General features: G+C 38.0%; 1 protein-coding gene across 1 annotated transcript in view; it reads left to right on the top strand.

Annotated features, from left to right (window-relative positions):
- LOC114053832 (sodium/potassium-transporting ATPase subunit beta-1-interacting protein 3) overlaps nt 1-15980 on the top strand; it is a 777776-nt gene extending 761796 nt beyond the window's left edge. The window contains exons 6-7 of the mRNA XM_027876960.1: nt 12275-12354; nt 15945-15980. Coding sequence (XP_027732761.1) covers nt 12275-12354; nt 15945-15980 — 116 coding nt within the window. The remainder of the gene's footprint in view (nt 1-12274; nt 12355-15944) is intronic.
- Nucleotides 15981-26068: the final 10088 nt, after the last annotated feature.

Raw genomic sequence — 26068 nt, forward strand, 5'->3', positions numbered from 1 at the left:
ATCACACAGTCATATTAGAGACAATACTTGAAAGTAGGTCTTCCCTACTCCAAGACTAGCCCTCTATCCACTATTTCTCTAAGAAATTATTAGCATAAAATAAAAATTGACCACATTGTTCTCTCAAACAGTATTTTGACATAATTCCATTGCAAAACATTTGCTTATATATAACTTTTTAGGAAAAGATTTCTTGAATAGAGTAATAGAAACACAGAGAGAAATAGTGGGTTCAAGTCTAACTAACAGATAAGATAATATCATGTTTTCCTTCAGGTTTAGAACTTAAAACAAGCTGATAATAATTCAAATAAAAATAGATTTTGTGCAAGGGATCTATACAAGACAATGGTATTTTTTTGGTAGAGTGGGGAAAAATACTCTTCTAGGCACATGAAAACAGCAATATACGTATGGGAGTCAGCAAGGAAAACCAAGGGAAAAAAGTTGTATCTTTTGGAGGGGAAATGCCCATGTATCCTCCGTATGAAATTATGATGACAATATTTCAATGCTGAACGAATTTAACAGTTTGCAAAACAAAGAAAAGCAATCAGATGATTTCAAGCCCAAATAAATATAGTGATACAAGTCATTTTTATTATATTTTGAGTAGGGTAAGAGAAGAGGAAGGAAAAATCAATAGGAGAAGGTGTTACACCTATCCAGATCCATTTTCAAACATCTCTACAGATTCAAATTAACATCATTAAGTCCCTAAAATGCACAAGGTGCTATGCTAAGGAGTGAGGACTAAAATAGGAAAAAGAATGAAAGACTCTCCCCTAAAGGAACTTATTACCTAATCTGCGCATACAACAGGTAGAAAAATAAACATGCTACAACGTAGATTGTGCTAAAGGCAGTAGATTCAAACTGCTAATGGTAGGCACTATTTCATTTTTTTTCTATGAATACCAAAATTAACACAGTGCTTTACACATAGTAGGCAATCAATATATGCTATGCTAATAAATGCTATTATTGAATGCTGTGGTAGCTATGGCACTGAGTTAAGTTGTTGAAACCTCAGGCAATTTATTCTATTCCTAAAGATACTCATCTCTAGGTTAAATGTGAAGAGATCCAGATAAAGCAGCCTAAGAAAATGTTGAGGGGTTACTTGATTTGGAAGCTCCTTCACCATCCCCTTATACAGTCATACTTTCTTTGTTTTTGTTTTTGTTCAGTCATCCTTCAGTCATCTTCTGACTCTTAGTGATCCCATACTACAACTGATACGAAGTGGCTGCAGACTATTGCTCTATCTCAGTTCCTTACTTGAATGTGGGTACACATTGGAACAACTGCCTTATTATTGTTGTTGTTAAGTCATTTCAGTCATGTCCAACTTTTGGTGCCCACATTTGGGGTTCTCTTGGCAAAGACACTGGAGTGGTTTGCCATTTCCTTCTCATGCTTATTTTACAGATGAGGAAACTGAGGCAGGGTTAAGTGAATTGCCCAAGGTCACACAGCTGGTAAGTATCTAACACCAGATTTGAACTCAGGTCTTCCTGACTCCAGGTCCAGCATTCTATTCAATGCACCTCCTAGTTGCCTATTCATAGATTACCCATGCATCCACATGTGAGTACATTTTTTTTCAGCTTTTGAAAACCTTGCCCAACCACCTGTATCTTCACATGTCTTTGTGATAGCTATGTATTACAATAGCATTCTAACAGCTGCTGGCAATATTTAATTTATAGAAGGAAATCCCTCTTTACCAAACCTTTCCTTTTGCTATCAGTTTCCATATTCAACCTAGAGATTAGTATCTCCAGTAATAGATGAGATCATCTGGGATTTCAGCAGGTGAACTCAGTGCCATACTTGTCTGGAAGGAGAACATGCTGTCCTGTGATATATATAGCTAGATGGTGTAGACATAGCTGAAAAACAATCCATGCAAGAAAAAAAAATACCTCATAGTTTTAATTAGTTGCAGAAGCCATATACATCAGCAGTGTGATGTGACAGTCAAAAGAGCTAATGCTTCATTAACAGAGGTCTCATGTTCAAAACAGAGAAATAATAGTCCTACTGTACTATGTTCTGCTCAGACCACATCTGGAGATCTGTGTCCTATCATGAGCTAGAGTTTGCCCAGAAAAAAAAAGCTGGAATGGTAAGAGGACAAGAAACTATCCACTGTAGATTCAGTTAAAAAAACAAGGATACTTAGCTTGGAGAAAAGAAGATAATTGTCTTCTTCAAGTATTTAAAGGTTTGTCAAGAGGAAGGGTGGGTACTAGGGGGAAGGAGGAAGACTTAGGACTAAAGATTACCAAAAGTCAGTCTCCGTTCAACATAAGGGAACACCAAGTCACAACTGGAGCCATCCCAAAATTGAACAGGCTACCTCAGCTGACAGTGTTTTCCCTGTCACTGCAAGTCTGTGCTAGAAATATAATAGCTGGGATTTGTGTTTGAGCAGAGCTTGGACTAGATAAGACTATCTCCATTTCTCTGACCCTTGGATGGGAAAAAAAAGAGAAAAATTGAAATAGGTAGAACACACTTTCTATAAGAATTGGTATGAATTGGATGAATAAATGAACCTGGAGGGCCTTCTCATCTCAGCATAAGATGGGAAGAAAGAAAAGAGCAAGATAATAGGGAAGTTTGAGTATGGTGAGGGGTATGAGAGCATGGAGAGAACCCATCTGGGATGACCAGGCAGTGACAAGGCCCATCATGAGTAGGCTGCTCCAGCCCTTTCGTTTTCCCCTCACACCCATCCCTAACAGCCTCCCAAAACCCACCCATTGGGACAGCTGGATGGTGTAGTGTATAGACCACCAGCCCTGAAGTCAGGAAGACCTGAGTTCAAATCCAGCCTCAGACACATATCACTTACTAGCTGTGTGACCCTGGGCAAGTCACTTAACCCCAATGCCTAGCCAAAACAACAACACACACAAAAAAAACCCAACACCCATTTACATGACTTAGAAAGTCAACCCTCTTTTCCTTTCAATGAGATGGAAAATTACTAAACCTTACAATCCTGCCTCTTTGCCCTGATAATCCCCAGCACCATCATCAAACCCACAGATATAACCTAAAGACCCATGGCCTTTGCCATCTGCTCCTTCCTTGAACCCTTAGTACTTCCTGGTTTTACCATCTGCCCTACAGCTGAACATTCTCTTCTATATTGTCTCCTCCAATAAAATACCCAATGGATAGCCTTAGACTTGTAGTCAAGAAGACAAGAGTTCGAATACTGCCTCAGACACTCGCTAGCTATGTGACCTTGGGCAAGTCACTTAACTTCTCTTGACCTCAGTTTCCTCATCTATAAAATGAAGATAATAATAGCTCCTGTCTCATAAAATCATTTTGGAGATTATATGAAAATTGTTTTGCAAACCTTAAAGTACTATGAAAAGACTAGCAATTATTGCTGTTGGTGTAATGTGGGCCCCTCAAGAACAGAGACTCTCAGTTTTTATCTGTATCCCCATCATTTAGCACAGTGCTTGGCCTATACTCGATGCTTACTCATGCATTCACTCACCTCTTCTTTACTTTCCATCTCTGTCTAAATAGGCACTGCATGGTTCCCTCTATCACTATCTCTCCTTACCCTTCTCCCTGTCTTTCACTATGATCAATTCTGATGCTCTGGGCAAAGGGTGGATATAGTTTGGGACAACAATAGTGAATCAGAGACAAGAGCTGGGATTAGTTCCAAAAACTCTTAACTCTCAATCAGCTATGTCAGATAGCACTACCTTTCTGAACCCTGAGGCATGGTGACTATATATCCAGTCACTTCAAATTCTGGCTCCTTCATCCCATTGTTCAGAAGTAAAGAGTCCGACCTTTTCAAACTATCTCCTCTTTTCAACCTTTTCTAACTTCCCAGGTCCAGGAAAAGATTTGAAGTTCCCTGCATCAGGGTAAAAATGAAATGAGATGTAATAAAACATGCTCTTGGGTGTCATCTATCCAGCCTGAACAGTTCCAAAAGTTGTTAAAATTATTTACAACATCAGCACCACCTTCTTGAGTCAGCAGTATTTTACAGCCTGACCATTGAGAGAAACTATGATCTCCATCCTTCAGAGCTGCCAGAAAAGGAATCAACAGAATCTTTAATGCCTGGTCCACAGCAAGGAGTGTTGGCCCCACACCTCTTCCCTACTGGGCAAGAGAAGCGTTTTGAATGGAAATTTTCCACCGGTCAGGTAGCAGTCAGCCAGAGAGGTGACCCTGTAGAGTAGTGCAGCAACTTGAGAAAAATGATAGGTCTTGGCTGCCAGCTACAGTTAAAATAACTGGTTTCTTCTGTAAGCAGTCATTCATTATCAGTGGGATGCTGCAAAATTCTCTCCAGAGTCTTTTAAGCTCCTCCCTGCAAGACTACTCAGCTCAACCCGGCATTTCCGTTTTATGACTTCACATCACACAATAGCTAAACTGCAACATTAATGGCTCTGATAGGTGTATGCTCTTAGAAGCATGAACAATGGCTCCTTTAGACTTTATTCCTAGAATTGGCAACTTATAAAATAAGCACTTATGAGAACACTATATCAGCTCCACTGAGCTTGGAACACGCAAGCTAATTAGTCTTCATTGTTGGTATAGTCTCTCTTAAAAAAAAAGTAGTATGTTATTGTTCCTTGTTTCTTAGCATAGCAACAAGTAAGCATGCATGTAGCCTCAAAGACAGAGGTTCTTTACCTGGGGCCTGTGAACTTTTAAAATATTTTGCTAACTCTATTTCAATATAATTTTTCTTTTATAATACTACTTTTTTTATTTTCTGCATTTAAACAGATTGTGGAAGGGGTCCATGATACCAAAAAAAAAAAAATGTTAGAACCTCTGCTTTATGGAGATTAAAAATAACCTCTATGCTAGTTAAACACTTAATGAGGATATCCAAGTCTGTGGGCCCCATAAGCTTTAACCTTCTCCCACTACAATCACCTGAGCTGATTACCCAGGAGATACCATTAGCAGAGAAAGGCTTCATCATATCAATGTTCTAATTAGAAGCACAAGGGTATTATCGTTCTACAAGCCTTGCAAACCTTAAAGTACTATATACATGCTGGCTAGTACTACTCCTGCCCTTTTCCTAGCAAATTCTAACTGCATAATCTTCTAATCCTAAAATTCAGAATCCTCCTCCTACCCTAGGTGAAAATCCTTTTCCCTGTAGCTTAGACTTGGAGTCAGAAAGACCTGAGTTTGAATTCCACCTCAGACACATACTAGCTTTGTGATGGTGGACAAGTGATCGAACCTCTCTTAACTCAATATCCTCCTCTTTAAAATGAGGGGATTGAATTCAATGACCTTTCAGATCTCCAATTTTAAACCTATGATCCTATGATCCAATGATCCTCTTCTTCCCATACCTGTCTAGCTCAGCCCAGTCAGCCAGCCTTCTCTGTTATCCACTTCTACTGTGACCTCTGAAACACTACTTTATTTAATAAAAATGAGGAATTTAATAAATCCCTTGTTATTCAAACTTTTCCTCTTAGACTCCTTTCTGGTAGAGCTGTACCTAGGCTGGAGAGACTGGGGCTTTGTTTGCTCCAGGGCAGAAAATGTCACTAGTATGAAGAGCACAGTTCTGGGGGACTACTTCCTGCCCTGTTTGCCCTGCCCTCACAAACCCAGAATCCCCAGATCTCCAAATGAATTCTTATAGGATTTTCTTGGCTCTCAACTCATTAGCATGGCTAAGATAAATGACATATGCTGGGTTCTTAGGATACTTAGTTTTCTTGCAGGTTCAGCATGCATTCCTCCTAAATGAACCCTTTCTTCATGCCTAGTCATTAAGTCTCTCTTCTTCCAGAAATTATCTTGTGTTTGCCAATTTGTTTTACATGTTATATTCCTCCAGTAAAATCTCTCTTTTCTTTACCACCTAAACTTTTTAGAGGAATAGGCTATATTCAGGGCCTATACTTCCTCATTCCTCATACCTATTCATTTCTCAAGTCTTTGTAATCTTCTGAGCCTACCACCCTCCTAAAACAACTCCCGCCCAGGACACCAATGAGTTATTAATCCAATGGCCTTTTCTTAGTTCTTATCTTCATTGACCATTTTATGGCATTTGACACTGTCAATTGCTCTCTCATTCAATATACCAACCCCTCCTTTGGTTTCTGTAACGTTGTTCTAGATCAGTTTTCTTCCTCTCTGTCCGACTTCTGCTCATCAGATTAATTAGCTGATTGGTCCTTCTCCGACTGTCCAAATATAGTTGTGCTTAAATGTAGTTGTCCCCAAAGGCTTTGTCCTTGGTCCTCATGATGCAGTCCAAAGAATTCTAGTACTAGAATTGTAGGACCTGGGTCCTATTCTACTACTTTCCCAGTTCTGCTACTTTCTATCTGTGTAACCTTAGAGAAGTTACTGAAACTCTCTGGTCCTCAATTTCTTCATATGTAAAATAAAGGGATTGAACTAGATGACTTCTAATGTACCTTCCAGTTTTAAATCTATAGACCTATGCCCCTTTTCTCTTCATACTCTCTCCTTTGGTAATCTTGACTGTCCCCAACGATTCAGTTTTGACTTCTATGCAGTGATTGCCTAATCTACACATCCATCTTCAAACTCTCCCATCATAAATTTCATTCCCATATTTCCAACTGTCAACTGGTACTAAAGGCACTTCAAACTCGACATGTTGAAAATAAATCCATCATTTTCCCCACTAATCAACAGTTTCATTTTTGTTTTTGTATGCTCAGTACCTTAATAGATTAATGCATTCTTTTTGATTTTTTAAATTGACCTCCCAACTCTCCTATTTTTGTTTATGGTAGCTCCATTCTCCATTGATCCAGGCTTGAAACCGCAGCGTCACCTTTGACGCTTCCTTCTCCCTTATTGATCCCTTGCAACCAATTTCCAAGTTCTGTTGATTTTTCTTCCATAGCATCTCTAATCTGTCTTCTCAATCTTACTTCCACCAACCTACTTCAGGACTTTATTAACTCTTACCCATACAAGTATAACAGCCTCTTATCTGCCTTTGCCTATCCTTCATGTTGCCAAAATTATTGTACTAAATTATTGTATTCCACTCAAATGACAGTGAGTTGCTGATACCAATAGACAAAAATCAAACTTCTTAGCCTGGCTTTTAAGGTTCTATAACCATGTTCCAATTTAATTTCCCTCCTTATTCCATAGTATTCCCCTTCTAAAAGTCCAACCAAATGGGACTATTAGCTGTTTCCCAATTTCATTCTACCCTCTCCTACTACTCAACATTTATGAAAATTGCAACCATGTGTATAATAGCTTTCCTCAGTAGAAAGACAGCGTGATTTTGCAGATAGTATTCTGAGACCTGTATTCACAAAGACCCATGTGCACATCCCTACCTCTGAGAGTTATGAGCGAGGTGGCTCAGGGGAATGAATGCTGGGCCAGAGTCAGGAAGTTGTTGTTATTGTTCATGTTGTTCAGTCATGTCCAATTCTTTGTGACCCGTGGACCATAGCATGCCAGGCTCTTCTATCCTCCACTATCTCTTGAAGTCAGTCCAAGTTCATGTTCATTGTTTCTGTGATATTATCTTTCCATCCCATCTTCTGTTGTCCCCTTTTGCCTTCAATCTTGCCCAACATCAGGTTCTTTTCTGATGAGTCCTGTCTTCTCGTTATGTGGCCAAAGTTGTTAAGCTTCAGTTTCAATATTTGACCTCCCAGCGCAGTGAATGGCCTGAATTAATTTCTTTAGGTATTGACTGATTTGATCTCCTTGCTGTCCAAGGAACTCTCAAAAATCTTCTCTGGCACCACATTTTGAAAGTGTCAGTTCAGCAGCAGCTTTCCTTAGAGTCTAACTCTCACAACCGTATATTGCTACTGAAAAAACCATAGCTTTGACTATATGGACTTTTGTCAGCCAAGTGATGTCTTTGCTTTTTAGTATGCTGTCCAAATTTTCCATAGCTTTCCTTCCAAGGAGCAAGCATCTTTTAATATCATGGCTGCAGTCACTGTCTGCAGTTATCTTTAAACCCAAGAAGATAAAAACCGACACTGTTTCCATTTCTTCTTCCTCTATTTGCCAGAAAGTTGTGGGACCAGTTGTCATGATCTTGGGTATTTTTTTTAATGTTAAGCTTCAAGCCAGCTTTTATACTTCTTCTTTCACCCTCATCAAGAGGCTTCCTAGTTCCCCATTTTACAGATGAGGAAACTGAGGCAGACAGTGGTGAAGTGACTTACCTAGGATCACACAACTAGGAAGTGTCTAAGGGCTCATTTGAATTCAGGTATTCTTGACTCCAGGCTCTATCCACTGAGCCACAGAGCTACCAATCTATGATCCTATGATATCTACCTGTTGAAAATATTTATTGAAGGCCCTCTACAATCTGAGACTACCTCACCTTTCCAACCTTATTTCACATTTTGCTCCATCCATACTCTTCTCTCTAATTAAACTAGGATACTTGTCCCCCAATCATATCCCCCACTTTTCCTGCCTTTGAGACTTTGTTCATTGTACCTAGAATGTCCTGTCTTTCTTCACCTGTTGAATTCCTATCTATCCTTTAAAGCCAAACACTTTCAAGGAAACCTCTTCTTGTTCCTACTTCTGTGCCCCAGTGAAAGGGATGTTCCCCATAAACCCTTTCCCCACATCTTATATCACACTTTTCTTTTACCTCTCTAAAGCAATTATTTATTGTTTGGGACATATATAATATTTTATCTAACAGACTATCAGCTCCATGAAAGTGGGAATACAGATCTTATCTAAACTTTAGTTTAGATCATAAGATTTCAAATTTGAAGGGACCTTATGATTATTTTCTTCAACCCATTCGTTTTACAAAAAAAAGAAACTAAGCCCCAGAGTTTCCTCTTTTGTAAAATGAATGTACAAGTCAATTAACCCTGTTTGCTTCAATTTCCTCACCTGTAAAATGAGCTGAAAAATGAAATGGGAAACCACTCCTGTACTTCTGCCCAAATGGAGTCACAAAGAGCCAGACACAACTCAAATGATTGAACAACAACAGCAAAGACCCAGAGAGGTTAAATAATTTGCCCCAAACCACACAGCTAGTAAGTAACAGAACCAGAATTTGAACTCAATCTTTCAGACTCCAAATCCATTATGTACCATCACCCTTGGTGCTTAGCATAATGTCTTTCTATGGAAAGAGTAGTAGAGTACTCAATGCCCTTAATGGAAGGCATTAAGTACATAGTCACTGACTTGCATTCCTGTTGAATGCAATTTCCCAAATTTATAAATCAAATCAATTAATATTATAAAGCAAGTGTAACAATGCCAAGATACTTTCAGTTCTAATTTTTTTTTCATATTTCGAATCAGAGATATTCTGAAGGCAGCAAAAATGAATGGAACTTCCTATTTTTTTAAGTGATAGCCATCTCTTATAAAATCTGAAGTATAGATATCGTATTACAATAAAAATGGGCTTGTTTCATTATTAATTCACTTTTCCCAAACACACACACAAGCACAGAAATATCTACTCTGTGCTCTTACTGCAGAAGAAGACTCCTTTATAGAAGGCTACTCAGATGGACAAAGAAATGGAGAATACAGTCAACAAAGATTTCTCTAGGTATTACTTATAGATTTACAGTAAGAACCAATCTCATTTCCATGGGGGCAGGAAGGCATTAGCACTTAGATTGGGTCTGAACCACACCAAGAAATACTCAGCTATGGGCAATTCTTTTTCTAGCTCCCAAGGAGCTAGAGCCTTCAAGTTCACAGGGCATGTGATGAATTATTTGTCATGTGAAGCTGTCAGGGTCAGCAATCAGCAGCATTCATTTTGCCCACCTTGCATATTCTTTACCCTGAACACCAGAATGTGGGGAAGGGTGGGGAAATCAATCGCCTTTGAGATCTCTTTTGCTTATTATGTATAAAGTAAACTAGGTATGAGAGAACTAGGTAGGGGAATTAAGTATGACTCCAGAGTACTGAATTATCCAAAGGAAATTTGCTTTATGACCTAAGCTTTCCTATAGACAAATACAAAGTTTTGAGTGGTTGTGTGTCTTTTACAAGGAGAAAACATAATACTGTCCTCATACAGCAAGATATCACTATAAATATATAGTAACTCTTGCAAACCATTCATCCACTTGGTTAGCATCCTTGTCAGAGACTTGAGGTGACTGGAGGGGGTAATTGCAAAGAGGCTCAATTACAAGAAACATTATTTCTTCTAAGAGATGACTTGGCAGCTATGTGCTCTGTTTAAGTTTGGCCCAGGAAATAGATTAGTAAGATCTAAAAGTAAAGGATATCCTTGCTGGCTCTTGAGCCAATGTTTATATGTAACATTTCGCTTTCCCAGAATGGAAAAGGCATAGGGTATTTTAAATGATCAGCTTTTTTTTTAAGATAACCGACACTAAATCATTTAGGTTCAATATTTTTTTAGTCATTTCCCCTCCCCACTCCCCATAAACCCTGCCAAGAATCCTCACAAAGACCAATTTATCAAAAATTAAAAGTGTAATGAAGATATGATTAGTGGAAATGGAGGGGAGGATCAGAAGCACTTGGTCAGATGCTTTGGAAGAAAAAAGTAGGGATGTGGGAGGTAAAGCAGTGACGAAGAGCTTACACTTTGCTGTATTAACATGACATAGTATTTTTCACTATGGCTAACCCCCATTATAAAACACCTTGATATTACATGGATAAGATCATGCGGTAGACAAGATCATGTCTCTGAGTACAAAATTACCTTCAAGAAAGTGCTTCTTTCTCTGTAGCATAACCTCTTCAGCTCTCGAGCCCCTTCCTCAATTGCTCTTCCATTATAATGTCTTTAATATTTTTTAATGAAAATTAGAACACAGTCAATTTAGAATTTGATCTGCTCAGAGAAACAGACTCAAGATTATTTTGGGAGGAGGTGAAGAGTAACTGAGGAAAATCCAAGCCCAAATCTAATTTCTAGTCTAGTTCTTATTAATGAAGGTCAATATCAGTTCACCTAAGTGATTGGCATTAGGGCAAGATATAACTAAGTTTTCAAATACACTTTGGGCACATTGTGTGTCTGCATTATAGGTTTGTGTATGTATATGTGTATATATAAACACAGAAATGTATATATTTATAGTATTGTATACAGACATATAGGTGTGCAAATGTAGGAACAGACATAGAAAACATTTTAGGAACAATGAATGACTTGAGGGACTTATGCTGAGTTTATGGAATTTAGAGCTAGAAAAATAGTGATCATTTAAGCCAACCTCCCTCATTTTGCATATATTGAAATTGAGACTTAGAGAGAGTGAGTAACTTTTCCAAGGTCACATAAGTATTAATTTACACATGAACAGGAGCACTATTTGACTTCATACTTGTTGAATATGTACTTATGTAATGTAACTTAATTCTAATTCAAGTTGATTGAAAATTAGAAAAGAACATAAGTACAGCTGAGCTGCAGTTGACATAAATTAGAATTAGTAGTTGAAATGAGAGTGGACAAGAAGAATCTGAGTGACACAGAAGAGATTCAGAACAAACATTTAGAAAGAAAATTCTAACTTTAGGGGAAATGAGACATCTGGTCACTTTACCAGGAGGTTATGAAAGCTCCCTTGAATATTTTAAAGATGACTTAACTCTCTCTGGGATGTATTAAGAGCAGTCCTATCATGAGTCAAAGAGATTTATTAGGTGATTTCTTGAGAGCCTTTTTCAAAACATGAACAAAACATACTAGGAAAAAGTGGATTATGGCATCTGTAGCAAAAAAAAAAAAGTTCTGAGGCAGCAGCTAGGTGGTGCAGAGGATAGAGTCAGGACCACCTGAGTTCAAATCCAGCCTCATACACTTAAACACTTACTAGCTGTGTGACCCTGAGCAAGTCATTTAACCCCAGTGCCTAGTCCCCCCCCCAAAAAAAAGTTTTGACATATAAAGAAAAAGGATATGTAAAAGATTCTGGGGGCATCATAAATAAATTGATATTCTGATGTTATTTTGTCTTTTACGAAAACCAATAAAAATGGGGGATTTTTTTCAGTCTAAAAGCTCCTACATACTTTGAATGTCTCTTAAATTTCACCAGTAGTTTATTTATTCATTGACTTCATTGATTTTAGTCATGTATTAAAAACATTTATTTTCCATTTTATGGTAAATCTCAGACATGAATACCTTTTATTTCTGTATATTCTATTTTCAATTTTCAGTTTTATGTGTATTTTACATTTCCATCTATATATTTATATTGGACTATTATATTTTCAGTTGACTTCATAGGTGGACTTGACACACATTCCTACCATCAGTCCCCCCAGGATCATGTTGAATTAAAGCCTGTTAAACCTGTAAGTAAGGTTGTGATGAGCCAGAAAATATTAATCCTTCTAACTCAGCCAGAACTAACCTGAACCAGAATGAATCTGGACAAATTGCTACTAATTTTTATATTAACTTATAATCATTGCTATTAAAGGAAGACGTTTCACATGTAGCATGTATTTTTTTCAAAGAGAGATTATCATTTCAGTATCTAAATCATTTATTTAACTACAGGAAGAATAAGGGTCTGGCATTGTTTAGCCTGCTGAAGGGAACACTTAGGATCATATATTTAGAGATAGAAAGGACCTCAGAGGCCATCTAGACCAACACTCACATTTAAAGATGAGAAAACCAGGGGCAGCTAGGTGGGGCGGTGGATAGAGCACCGGCCCTGAAGTTAGGAGGACCTGAGTTCAAATCTGGCCTCAGACCGAACACTTGACAATTACTAGCTGTGTGACCCTGGGCAAGTCACTTAACCCTAATTGCCTTTAAAAAAAAAAAGAAGAAGAAGAGAAAACTAGAAGAGGTTAAATGAGTTGTCCAAGGTCATATGAGCAGTAAGTGAGAGAGTCAGGATTCCACCCCAACTTCTCTGACTCCAAATCCAGTGTTCTATCCACTGTATCATACCATACCTCTACCAATCTCTGCAGATTGACTCATTTACTATCTTCCAAGTAATGGAGGTAATGGCAAGAGCAGTGGAAAGGGATGATATCTTGCTAAGTGATGTATATTCATTCATTGAGTTTATAACATGTCATGTAAAAGAAAAGCCTAGATCACCTTTTTACCATAGATACAGCAGGAATAAGAAGGAAGGAAATAAAAAGGGAAGGAGGGAAGGAAGGAAGGAAGGAAGAAGTGAAAGAATGAGGAAGAAGGAGGGAAGGAAGGAAGAAAGAAAGAAGGAGGGAAAAGGAAGGAAGGAAGGAAATGAGTGAGGGAGGGAGGGAAGGAAGAAAAGGACAGAGGGAGAGGGAGGAAACAAGGTAAGTGAGTAGGTAGCTAAATAGACTGGTCTTTGAAAAGACTTTGTAAGATCACATGTCAAAAAGCCCAGGTTAAAAATAGGTAGCATTTCTGGGGAATTTGGCTCAAGATGAACAAGAGATTTTCAAGAATGAAAGTCTGAAGACATAAATGCAGATGATGCCAATGAAGAAGAAAAGATGAAGTTGTCTAAAGAGACCATTTTAGTGGCTCAGGGGACTCATTAACAAATGCATATTTTAAAAAGACATTTATAGAATATGGAAGGAAGGGTAGATAACTGAGGATGAATAGTATGAATATAAAAGTGATCTTATAAGAATAATGTGAGGAATGACAAAGACACAAATGAAATGAGGCTTGCAATGAATACTAATGAAAACATTAAAAACATGAATAACCTTTTAAAGTTATGCTGGGGGCAAGAAGAGAGAGAGGGACACTGCATTGGGGTGAGGATGAAATAATGACAAGATGATAGAAAACAGGGTGTGACTCAACTCCTATTCTGTTTCTTTTTTTTCTCTGCCAAGGAGAATGGCATTCATACATGGAAGTATAGAACAAAAATTATTGAAAAGGAATTGAAAGTCACGAAATGATGAAGAAAAAGGTGATGGATTTAGTATTAGAAGAGAACCTAGGTTTGAATTCTGGCTCAGCTAGTTGCAAACTGTGTGACTAGTCGCTAAAGCTTTCCGGAACTTGGTCACTTTATCTATATAGTAAAGGGTTCAACTTCATAATGTTAAAATTGCCTGTCATCTCTGCATCTATGATCCCATGACTTTAGAGCAAGAATTTTTAACCTTTTTTGTGTCACGGACTCTTTTGTCAACCTGATGAAATCTATGTGCCCCTTCTTAGAATAATATTTTTAAATGCATAAAATAAAATACATAGGATCACAATGGAAATTACATTGAAATACAGTTGCCAAATTAACCAAGTTTAACCACGTAAGATTAAGAACCTTGCCTTAGAAATAATCTGATTCTGGGGCAGCTAGGTGGTACAGTGGATAGAGCACTGGACCTGGAGTCAGGAGGACCTGGGTTCAAATGTGAGCTCAGATACTTGATACTTACTAGTTGTGTGACCCTGGGCAATCCACTTAACCCCGATTGCTCATAAAAAAATAATAATAATCTGATTCACATACATTTTACAGATAAAGAAACCAGAACCCAGAAATAGTATGAGACTTGCCCAACATTATATTGGTAGTTAGTTGAAGAGTCAGGATTTGAATCCAGGTCTACTGATGCCAAATCCATTCCACTGTACCCCACAGTTTCACCCAGCTCTAAATTTATGATCCTATGATCCTGTAGTGAAGAAAGCACCTAGCTGTCTTCAATGAGTGTAGACAGCTTCAGTGGCTCAGATAAACTATATGTTCCTCTCAGTCTATTGCAGCAACCTTCTCTGAGGGCCTCCACATCCTAACTAGAACCTCTTCAGTTTTGACTTAAATTGAGGGTTCAGATGGGATTGTTGGAGGACATATGAGGCGATCAGACTCTCGGCTATTTTTCTCATCAATTGGCAGCCTAAGTTATACAAAAGGGTGATTCTGTGGAAAAGCCAGTGGCCACACTAGAAAGTGAAGGTCATCCCATATTAAAGCTTACATATCTGAAGCAAAATTTTTCATCACAAATGACTTTCGTGGTTAGGCTAAAGGACACACCTTCTGGTTTTCTTTGTGATTCCTTGACAGAAAGGTATTTCTATTTAGCCTGTGACGTTCCTAAATACTGCACAGGCATTGATCCATTCCTCCATTAAACATAATACAGGGACCCAGTTTGTAGGCTGACAGCAGGAAAATGGCTTATAAGCATTTCCCTTATATACAGAAAAAGTCCCATCTCTGGCATATGTTGGTGATGCTCCATCAGTTTCCCTGCTTCACAGGGATTCTAAGGTAATAATTGTTGAGAAATCAAGGTGTTATATGTTGGTTCTGTTCCCAGAACTGTTTGAAATTCCTGGCTTCCTTTCAGGCCAGGGTCAGTAGAAAGGCCAACTGATGGTCATTCCTTTCCTTGCCCTCCAATCCACTTGACCTTTCCTATCTGAGGTTACCTTCCTTTCTCTTTGTAAGTATTTTGTATCCACTGATTTATCTATATATTACCTCCTCACTTAGTATGTAATCTCCTCTAAGGCAGGGACTGTTTTTGTGATTTTCCCCTTTTTTGTGTCCCCAGCACTTGGCATCGGGCAGCTAGTTGAAACAGTGAACAGAGCAATGGGCCTGGAGTCAGGAAGACTCATTTTCCTGAGTTCAAATCTGGCCTCAAAGGAAGAGTTGGACATAACTGAACAACAACAAAAACCATCTAGCACAGTGCCTGAAGGCTGACAAGTAGTATGCAGTAATATTTGCTTACTAGATGCAGCTAGATGACTGTGAATAGAGCACTATGCCTAAAGTAGGAAAACTGAGTTCAAATCTGGCCTCAGATACTTACTAGTTTTGTGACCCTGAGCAAGTCACTTAACCCTGTTTGCCTCAGTTTCCTGATCTGTAAAATGAACTGGAGAAGAAAACGGCAAACCACTCCAGTATCTTTACCAAGAAAACTCAAAATGTGTCACAAAGATTCAGATAGAACTAAACAACAAGTGCTTATCCACTGATTGATTGCTTGACAGGGCAAAGGAAGGAGAAAGGAATAATCTGTCTCACCACATAGCTCTTCTCATGAATTTATCAACAGAGAAGGATGCCAGGCCTAATGACCTTGAGCAGTAGCAAGTACCATGGGATGTATTCTTTAACCACCTCTCTTGAGCCAGTTATTGGATGTTAAAACATGCTATTAACAGATTAACCTTTGCTCAGGAATTTTTTTCAATACAAATCAGAGCATCACACCTACGAAAAAGATTGGCAGGCAATTACAGAAAACTAAAACCCTCTGTTACCCATACCTACTCTGCCCTCCTCTCCCCCCCCCACACACACAAGCCTTCAGAGATTCTTCATTGCTGTTGGTCAGTTGTGTTGGACCATTCTGTCCATGGGGTTTTCTTGGCAAAGACACTGGAGTGGTTTGCATTTCCTTCTCCAATGCATTAAGGCAAACAGAGATTGACTTGTGCAGAGTCACACAGCTAGTGAGTATTTGAGGCCAGATTTGAACTCAGGTCTTCTTGACTCCAGGTCCTGATTCTATCCACTGAGCCATCTAGCTGCCTGATTCTTCATTGCCTACCAAATAAAATCCAAATTACTTAATCTTTCAAGACCTTCCACCGTCTACCTTAAGCCAACTTTTCCAATCACTTCCTCACTGTCCCCTGTTATAAAATTGATGCTCCTACCAAGTTGTACTTCTTATAATGCCTGAATGTACTCCTTCTTTCCTACCTGTACTCAAGTTATTCCTTCTGCCTTTGTTTTCTCCTTTCTACTCCACTCCAGTCCTGAGTATCTTATACTTACCAGGCATCAATCTTTCCCTGATCCTCCCTATCAGAAGTGATTTCTTACTGCTCTGAGCTTTCATAGCACTTTGGTCTCTCATTCTTTGTACCATTACATTCTTGAGTACTTTAGAGGTATTTGGGCATATGTCTTATTTCACCTCTTAGGCTTTATTAAGCATTAGGGACGCAAAGATGAAAAGGCACAGCCCCTCCTTAAAGGAGGTTATAGTATAATAGGAAAATAAGACACGTACATAAATGAGACTGAAACAAAGTGATGAATCAATGCAATCAGGACAAACGGGAACAAAGGCAGCACCTGCAGTGAGGCTTAAAAGATGAAAAAAGATTTTAACAGGAAAAGATAAGGAAAGAGTTTATTCCAGGTACCTATGCCCAGGCAAATGCATAGGAATGGGAAAGATATCATAAGGTGAGACTGAGAAACATCTAGTGGAAAGGGAAGGAGGAGGGGAAGGGGAAGAGAAAGAGGAAGGGAAAGGAAGGATAAGGGTAAGCAAAAGGGATGAGGAAGGGGAGGAGAGGGAGAGAAAGAGGAAACAAGGGAACAATGAAGCAAGGAAGAAATGTCTTTCACTAAAAAGCTTAATGGGAATAAACACCCATCTACCTGAGAAGGTTTACGTAGAGCACTGCTTGAGAGTAAAAAGGTCAAACATCTTTAAGAGGAAAGAGTTGCATTAGACATAATTAAAGTCTTATTCAGCTGTGAGGTTTTAGGGAGAGATCAAATGTCCACTCAAGGTCACCTGGGGGCCATGATTTAGCTCTCCTATTCTCCTTAACAAGCATATTCATTGTTTGAGATATGAAAGGCACTCACTCAGCTGTAGGTGGCATACAGCTACAGGATGTGGAAAGCAATAAAGCAAGCTTCTGTTTTGACAGATTATGTATATTATGTGTCAGATGAATATGAATATACCCTTTGTCTATGAAAGGAGCAAGAATTTCAAGGATCAAAGTAAATCTGAATTAAAGCCAATGGGTAGGAAACAATTTAGTCAGTGAACTGTGCCACCCACCAGTATGCAAATCCTGCCAGCATTTATCTATTTTGCATCAGCCTGCCTGCTTGGTTTCTTTTAATAAGCCACTTACTATTTTACTCAATTGTAAATGGTCCAGTAATGCTATAATGCCACCCAGTAGCTCAAGGGAAAAGCCTATCTTTTGTTCTGAATAGTCAGAGGTGGAAATGAACACTGGTTTTTAACTTTTATTAAGTCTCCTTAATCTTCTTGAAGCATAAAGGCAGGCTTTGTGAGACTAGGTCTTTACTCATAAGACCAGGAGAATCCCCCTCATACCTGCAGGTACCACTGCTGCATAGGAAGCTTTACTGGGATTAGAAAGGTAGCCTTATTTAGCAGGGTTGTTCCTTGTTTGTCTCCCCTAAAGTCTTAATTCAGGGCCTCAAAATGGCAGAATAGAGGTCCTGAATGGTTGAAGGCCAGGCTGATGGAGCATAAATCCTGTTAGGTGCTACCAAGCTACAAAGGCTTTGAATACAGGTCCAAACTGTGTGTCTTTCATCTATGAGTTAGCCTAGTTAGGCCTAGTACATCATCAAAAGGCAACCACTAGATATAATATATATGTGTGTGTATATATATATATATATATATATGTGTGTGTGTGTGTGTGTGTGTGTGTGTGTGTATACACCTATATATACACATACATACATACATACACCATTATGGGTTGTTCAGCTCTATATCTGTACCTCAAAAGACCAGCCACTAGATTTTATGTACTTGTGTGTGTATCTGTGTATATGTGGGGTTAAATAGATAGATATTCTAGTGGTTGGCCTTTTGGGATATATAGATACAGACACAGAACCGAACAATACCTAATGATGTATGTATGTATGTATGTGTATGTATACTATGTGTGTATATATGTATGTATGTATACATATATATTCTGCAAAAATTAATAAAGATTCTGTATTAAGGCATGGAGGGGTTATAAGGAGAGAAAGGAGTTCTTTGAAGTTTCACATATTTAACTTGCTTTTCTTGGGAAAAAATTAAAATCCATATCTGTTTAAGGGGAATATCTAAATTTGTTGGAGGAGGAGAAGGGGGAGAGGGGTTTCAAGGCCATAAGAACAAGTCAGGATTGTAGATTAATAGATTTGAAACTAAAAGGGAACTGAGAGGCCATTCTCTCATTTTATAGATAAGGAAGCTGAGGCCCAGAGTGGTTAAGTGATTTACTTGTCTAAGGTACAAGAAATAAATAACAGAGGAAGTATTATGAACCCAGGTCCTCTGACAGATAAAATTGTTTCCATTATATTATGTGAATAAGTCATGATTTGGTAGGTATGATTACTCCTCTCACCTATAAAAATCACAATTCTTCATGCTTCATAAGATGCAAAAATATCATTCCCTAATGACTAATATTCTGATAATGAACATCTCCATACTTACTGAAGCTGGTGCTTTTAGATAACAGCAGGAAAACAATCCATCAACAAGCCCTTATTTGAATTTGTAATAGCTTTGTATTGATTTGTATTTGGATTACTAGCTTTGTGGAACCTCTCAGAACTTGTTCTCCCCTGACATAGCCTTCATGGAGCCAAGATCACCTTTTCCATGTTGAGGCACTGGGCAAGATTTTGGTATAGCGATACTCTTGTATTCTCGTATTATTCATGCTATTTCTCTTTGTCCAAGGGATTCCATTGACTATTTTATTCAGAAAGCATTTTAAAAATTTTCTCCAACTTTAGAGGAAAAAAAACAAGAACAAAAAATTTGGATGTGGCCTACCATTTTAATATGTGTAAAGTAGCAATTGCGATAAGTAAATCTACTCAAAGTGAGATAAACTATACATGACACAACTCATCAGAAATAATACCAACTACTACAGGTTCTGGTAGAGTCTAAGAAAATTTCTCAACTAGTTTTTATGAGTCATACTTGAATCTATAAAATCCATAATTTTACTATAAAAATGATTAATAATATTGAAAATTATTATTAAAACTGAGCTTTTCCTTCTATGTTCACTTTCCTTCTACCTTATATCTATCATGTATATGCCTATTTATTTACATATTATTTCTACCACAACATCCACCTGCCCCTTACTATCTGGATTCTTTGAGAGCAGGAACTGTTTCATACTTTTGCCTTTTTTTGCATCCCTGGTACTTAACACAATGCCTGGCACGTGATAAGTGCTTAGTAAATGCTTGTTGATTGATGGATTGGTTATGTTTAAGAATATAAGATCCAACTGCACTTTTGGGCAACGAGGTGGTACAGTGGAGAGAGCACTGGGCCTGCAGTCAGAAATACTTAGCTTCAAATCCAGCCACAGACATTAGCTATGTGAATTTGGGAAAGTCACTTAACCTCAATGTCCTCAAATGTAAAATGGGAATAATAATAGCACCTATCTCCCATGGTTGTTGTGAGAACCAAATAAGATAATTTTTTTAACTCTTTATGCAGTGTTTGGCACACAGTAGTCACTATATAAATGATAGATATTGTTATTATTATTGTCCTTTAAAAGTTTATTTGACAGAACAAAATGTACAGGATCATAGATGAAAAGTTGGAAGGGTTCTTAGAAGCTATGGAATCCAACTCCCTCATTTTACAGACGAGGAAATTGATGCCCAAAGAAGTTAAGTGATTTGTTCAGTATCCCAGAGCATGGAGATGTCTGAGGCAGAATTTAAACAGGTTTTGCTGACTCTAAGTCCAATATTCTATCCATTATGCCACCTAAATTTGTTGTTGTTGTTGTTGTTTAGTCATGTCTGACTCTTCATGACTCCATTTGAGGTTTTCTTGGCAAAGATACTGAAGTGGTTTGCCATTTCCTTCTCCAGCTCATTTTACAGATGAGAAAACTGAAGTAAACAGGGTTAAATGACTTGCCCAGAGTCACACAGCTAAAAAGTATCTGAGGTCAAATTTGAACTCAGGAAGAGTCTTCCTGATTCCAGGCCTGGCACTCCACATATTGTATTATGGGCCACCTAGCTTTCACCTAGATGGCATCGAAAAGCTTTATTCTTAAAAGCATTCCCCTATGGACTTAATATGTGTATGTGTGTGTGTGTGTGTATAGATAGATATCCATGTAAGGATCATATGAGATTATTTAGGATGCATAATGGAGAAAATTGCCCATCTTCTGATCATTGATATTAAACAAGAAATAAAGCAAAGATGTGTGTGCTCGCTAAAGGTATTTGCCATGCTTGTGGATGATTTTCAGTTGAGAGAGATTCTCTACAGATGATAAAGTTCAATTTCTGGCAAAAGCAAAAAAGATAGTAATTTTTATCTTGTCTTAATGATAATGTCATCCTTTAAAAGGTAGAAGAACTAAGATAAAGGAATTTTTATTCTACATTTGATTTTCACCAAGGAAGTACTGGTTGCTGAAGTGAAAATCATGGGACCTTGGCTAGGGTATAAAAGAAATGATTACTTCATCTTAGAATTTCTGAAATTTTTGTTTTGACAGTCCAGAATTTAAATTTGTGCCACTGGTGATTAATTATTTTTTCAATTTTTTAAAAAGATAACTTTTAGGTTAGAGCGTAACCTAAGGACAAAGGACAAAGCTAGCTTGAAAGATACCTAACAATTCACTATGAAATTTTACAAAATAATAATAATCATTAGGGGGCCCTTCACCTATCTTGAAACTTTCTTAATGTTTTTAAAAATGTTTTCTATGCAGTACTTATTAATTCTAAAAATCTATCGTGCATGTAAGAGGAAAAGACTGCATCAATTTTGTTATTTCATAGGGCCATTCATGCTCTTTGATCCCATTTTACCTTGATAATTAACAGAAAGAGCTTACAGGCAATACCTACCCCACCTGGTTACATGCAAGTACCTCAGGATCTCAGAATCCTATCTCTACCACTTACTGTATGATGCAAGCTGGGCTTTGACCTAAAAATGCAGCTTTTACCATGTTACACTCCCGTCTATTAAATTAACTCCAACAGTTTTCTGTTACTTCCAGGGTCAGATAGAAAATTCTTTTTAGTATTTAAAGCCCTTCATAAACCCCTTGCTACTTTTCCAGTCTTCTTGTACATCATGTCTCTTAGCCTACAATTCAGCTGTACAGGCTTATTTGCAGGTGCCCGATTATGGCAGTCCATATCCCAATTCTGAGAATCACTTAGGACTAAAAGATCAAGTGATTTATCCTAGGGTTACAAAGTTAATTCATGGCAGAGGCAAGATTTGAATCCAGGTCTCCCTCACTCTGAGGCCAGCTTTCTATACACTTTGCCTTTCATATACTGTGGGCTTAGTAAATATGTATTGAACAAAATTAAGAGAAGGAGAGATAAGGAGGATGTGGGTGAACTCTGAGGGAGTAGTTTTAATAGCAGGGCCAGGAAGTCTCAGAAATAAATCCTCCACCTACACACACCTTTTTTAAGTTATTGTTGTTTGGGGTTTTTTTTTGTTCTTTCCTTTGATTTTTTTATTTTTTTAATTAAAAAGTGTTTTAACCACCCTTTCATTTCCCCCCCTGAAGAAAAAAATTTAAAAAGAAAAACAGAACCTTTGCAAGTAATATACATAGTAAAGCAAATAAATTCTCCCATTGGCTCTGTTAAAAATGTGTTTCTCATTCTGCATCTTGAGTCCATCACCTCTCTGTTAGGAACTGGGTATCCTGGTTCATCATCAGTCCTCTGAAATTGTGTTTGGTCATTTCATTGATCACAGTTCTTTTTGCTTCTCTTCTTCCAGATTGTCCTTCACTTCTGTGTGTTTGCATTCCTAATCAGTTGTTCTTTCTTTTGTTTCCTTGGTGAAATGTGCCCCTGTGGGTTAAGCTTTTTCTATTCTGCTGATTTCTGCTGCACAAGCCATAAATGCTGATTTCACAACTCTCATTTATCTCTTGAACCATTCAGGAACATTGTGGTATGACTCTACAGTCTCTTAAGAATCTATAGATTCTTATTATGCTTCATCAGATATCAATTCATTTTCCTATGTCTTATAGTAGTTATTCACAGACATCTGGATTCATTTAGCTAACCTGAAGGCCATTTTTCTTTCTGTTAATATCGTCTTCCTTTGATCTATCTACTTATCCTTAAGTTCTTTAACTGACTTTTCTTCCTTCTGAGACCTTTCATAATTTCAGTCTTTTTTTCCTTATATTCCCCATTGATGATTTTTGATGGACTCCTTCCCCTTTGATGACAAGTTTCTCCACAGTCTGGACCTCATAGTTGTTTCAGCTCCCTCGCACACTGGTCAATTCACATTTCACCAGTCATGTCTCTGTTAAAAGTGACTTCTGGGATGACAGAACTTGTCCCAGTTGGATGCCAGGCCCCTTTGTATCAAATATGGCAGAGCCTCCTGCTCACTAGTGTCCTGCCCCAGTTCCTTCTGTTCCTTAATTTTTAAGCTAAATATCGTTACAACACAGAGTGCTGCCGTTACTGCCAAAGAAAGTTTCTGCCTTTTGGTTTTCCTCAGCATAGAGAAAGTAGGAAAAGAGGTGTTCAGAGTGCAGCTCTCTTACAAGCCTGTGCCTCAACTTCTTAATACAGTCCTAGCAGAGAATGGTGGCTGGTGGGGAAAATAGTGATGAATGAGCACACATTAGGAATTAGACTTCTCTAGATTTGTACTTTAACTCATTGGGTTGTTTTCTCATTGGGTTCTTGGTATCTGAGACAAGTGAGACAATCGAAATTGTTGTGTTCTATCTTTTGCATGTAATTCTTACTTTGGAGAAGTCTGAAAGGTCCTAAGATTGGAAAAAGTGTCTAGCCCTCCGTCTTGGTCCCTTGACTCAGAAGTCCTCCTCCAGTAAACTGATCAGAGTTCTTAAGCCTGTCAAAGTTGTTTTTGCAATGTTGTAATTTCCACCAGTGCTAACCAAGATTCCAAAGGCTAACTTGACATCCCTGTCTCTGCTTCATTCTGATTATGTCCAGATTTTAGTATTTATACTTGAATAGGGAGAGACGGGGATCGATTCTTTTCTGTGCAACACCTGTTTATACTTAAATATGGCTGCCAGTGTTAATTTCTCCTTAATTTCTTATTGAATAGTATATTACCAGGTGTTTAAATCAGTTCCTAGAAGTAAGAGGGTCACTTAAGGACTCATTAGCTCTCCCAAGAGAGTCCAATATGCTGAAGCAGTAATATTTTCTGAAGATTGTAGTACTTAGCAGATAATAGCTAGCATTTATACAGAGCTTTAAGTTTTGTAAAAACACTTTACAGATGTTAATTCATAACATGCTTCCCCTGAGCTTGACTTATACTCTGTGAGTTTGGGGCTCGTATCAGTATTGAGCTCCTTAGAATAGCCTCCCTTTGACCCTGGCGACTGTAAGTTTTGGCTCAATCACTCAATCATGACCTTTCAGGACCCAGGTAGTGGTACATGCACAAGATGATTGAACTGAGATTAATTTTCATGTGTGATTGTTGAAAATCAGTCCTCTTATTTTATAGCAAATTATAAAATCATGTGCAAGGTACTATGGATACAAAAGTGAAAATTGACACGGTCTCAGTGCCTGTCCTTCAGGAATTTATATTCTATTAGGAGAGGGGGTAGAGAGGAAGGAGAGACTGGAATTGATATGTACAGAGATAAATATGAGTTAGAATATAAAGTGTATATTTATACATTGAAACAGAATAGCATGAGACATTTAAGAAGATGAGATCCAGTGATCTCAGCTGAAGGGGAATAGGGAGAGCTTTATGGATGAGATGCCATTCATTCATTCATCCATTAATTCAATAAGTATTTATCAAATGCCTACCATGTTATGGGCACTATGCTAGGCTTGGGCTGAGCCTTACAGGAGGATAAGGATTCAACAAGTTTCCGTAAGAGGGCAGTCCAGGCATAACAGTTGAAAATTCAGCTACCCATAGCGTGGTTTGACACATAGATGCATGTGGCTAGAAAGATAAATTCATGACCTTCTAGAAGCCTCTCCACAGTGTGTCTGTAAAGAATGCCCATTCAACTGTGTGGTACAAAGTGATATAAAGGCACTAGCCTTAAACTCAGACAATCCAGGGTTAAGTTCCAGCTTTGCTACTTACTACATATTTGTTGTTGTTGTTCAATCAGTTTTCAGTCCTGTCTGACCCTTTGTGACCCCATTTGGGGTTCTCATGGCAACGATACTGGAATGATTTGTCACTTCCTTCTCCAGCTCATTTTACAGGTGAGGAAACTGAGGCAAACAGGGTTAAATGACTTGCCCAGGGTCACACAGCTCACTGAGCCACCTAGCTGCCGTTTACTACATATAGTATTTTTAATAGTATTTTATTTTTCCTCAATCACATGTTAAAACAATTTTTAACTTTTTTTAAATGTTGAGTTCCAAACTCTATTTCTCCCTCCCTCCTCTCCTCCATCCCTGAGACTGTAAACAATCAGATATGTTATACATGTGCAATCATGTACAACATTTCCGCCTTAGTCATTTCGTACAAGAAGACTTAAATAAAAAAAATGAAAGTGAAAAATAGTATGCTTTAGTCTATATTCAGACAATATCAGTTCTTTCTCTGGAGGCATGCTTCATCATGAGTCCTTTGGTTTTGTCTTGGATCATTGTACTGCTGAGAACAGCTAAGTCTTCATCATGCAATATTACTGTTACTGCAATCAAAGTTCTCCTGATTCTGCTTATTTCACTTTGCATCAGTTCGTGTAAGTCTTTCCAGATTTTCATGAAATCATCCTGCTTGTCCGTTCTTATAGCACAATAATATTCTATCACAATAATATACCACAGTTTGTTCAGCCATTTTCCAATGGATGGGCATCCCTTTGATTTTGAATTCTTAGCTACCACAAAAAGAGCTGCTATAAATATTTTTGTGCAAATATGTCCCTTTTCCTTTTTTTTAATTTCTTTAGGATATAGGCCTAGCAGTGGTATTGCTGGATCAAAGGGTATGCACAGTTTTATAGCCCTCTGGACATAGTTCCAAATTGCTCTCCAGAATGGTTGGATCAGTTCACAACTTCACCAACAATGCATTGGTGTTCCAATTTTCCCACATCCCCCCCACATTTGTCATTTTCCTTTTTTTATCATATTAACTAATCTGATAGGTATGAAGTGATATTTCAGAGTTGTTTTGATTTGCATTTCTCTAATCAATAGTGATTTAGAGCATTTTTTCATATGACTATAGATAACTTTGATTACTTCTTCTGAAAGCTGCCTGTTCATATCCTTCGACCCTGTAT

This window comes from Vombatus ursinus, unplaced genomic scaffold (assembly GCF_900497805.2).
Source record: "Vombatus ursinus unplaced genomic scaffold, bare-nosed wombat genome assembly UNPS02014812.1, whole genome shotgun sequence".
In the NCBI taxonomy this organism is placed as follows: Eukaryota; Metazoa; Chordata; class Mammalia; order Diprotodontia; family Vombatidae; genus Vombatus; species Vombatus ursinus.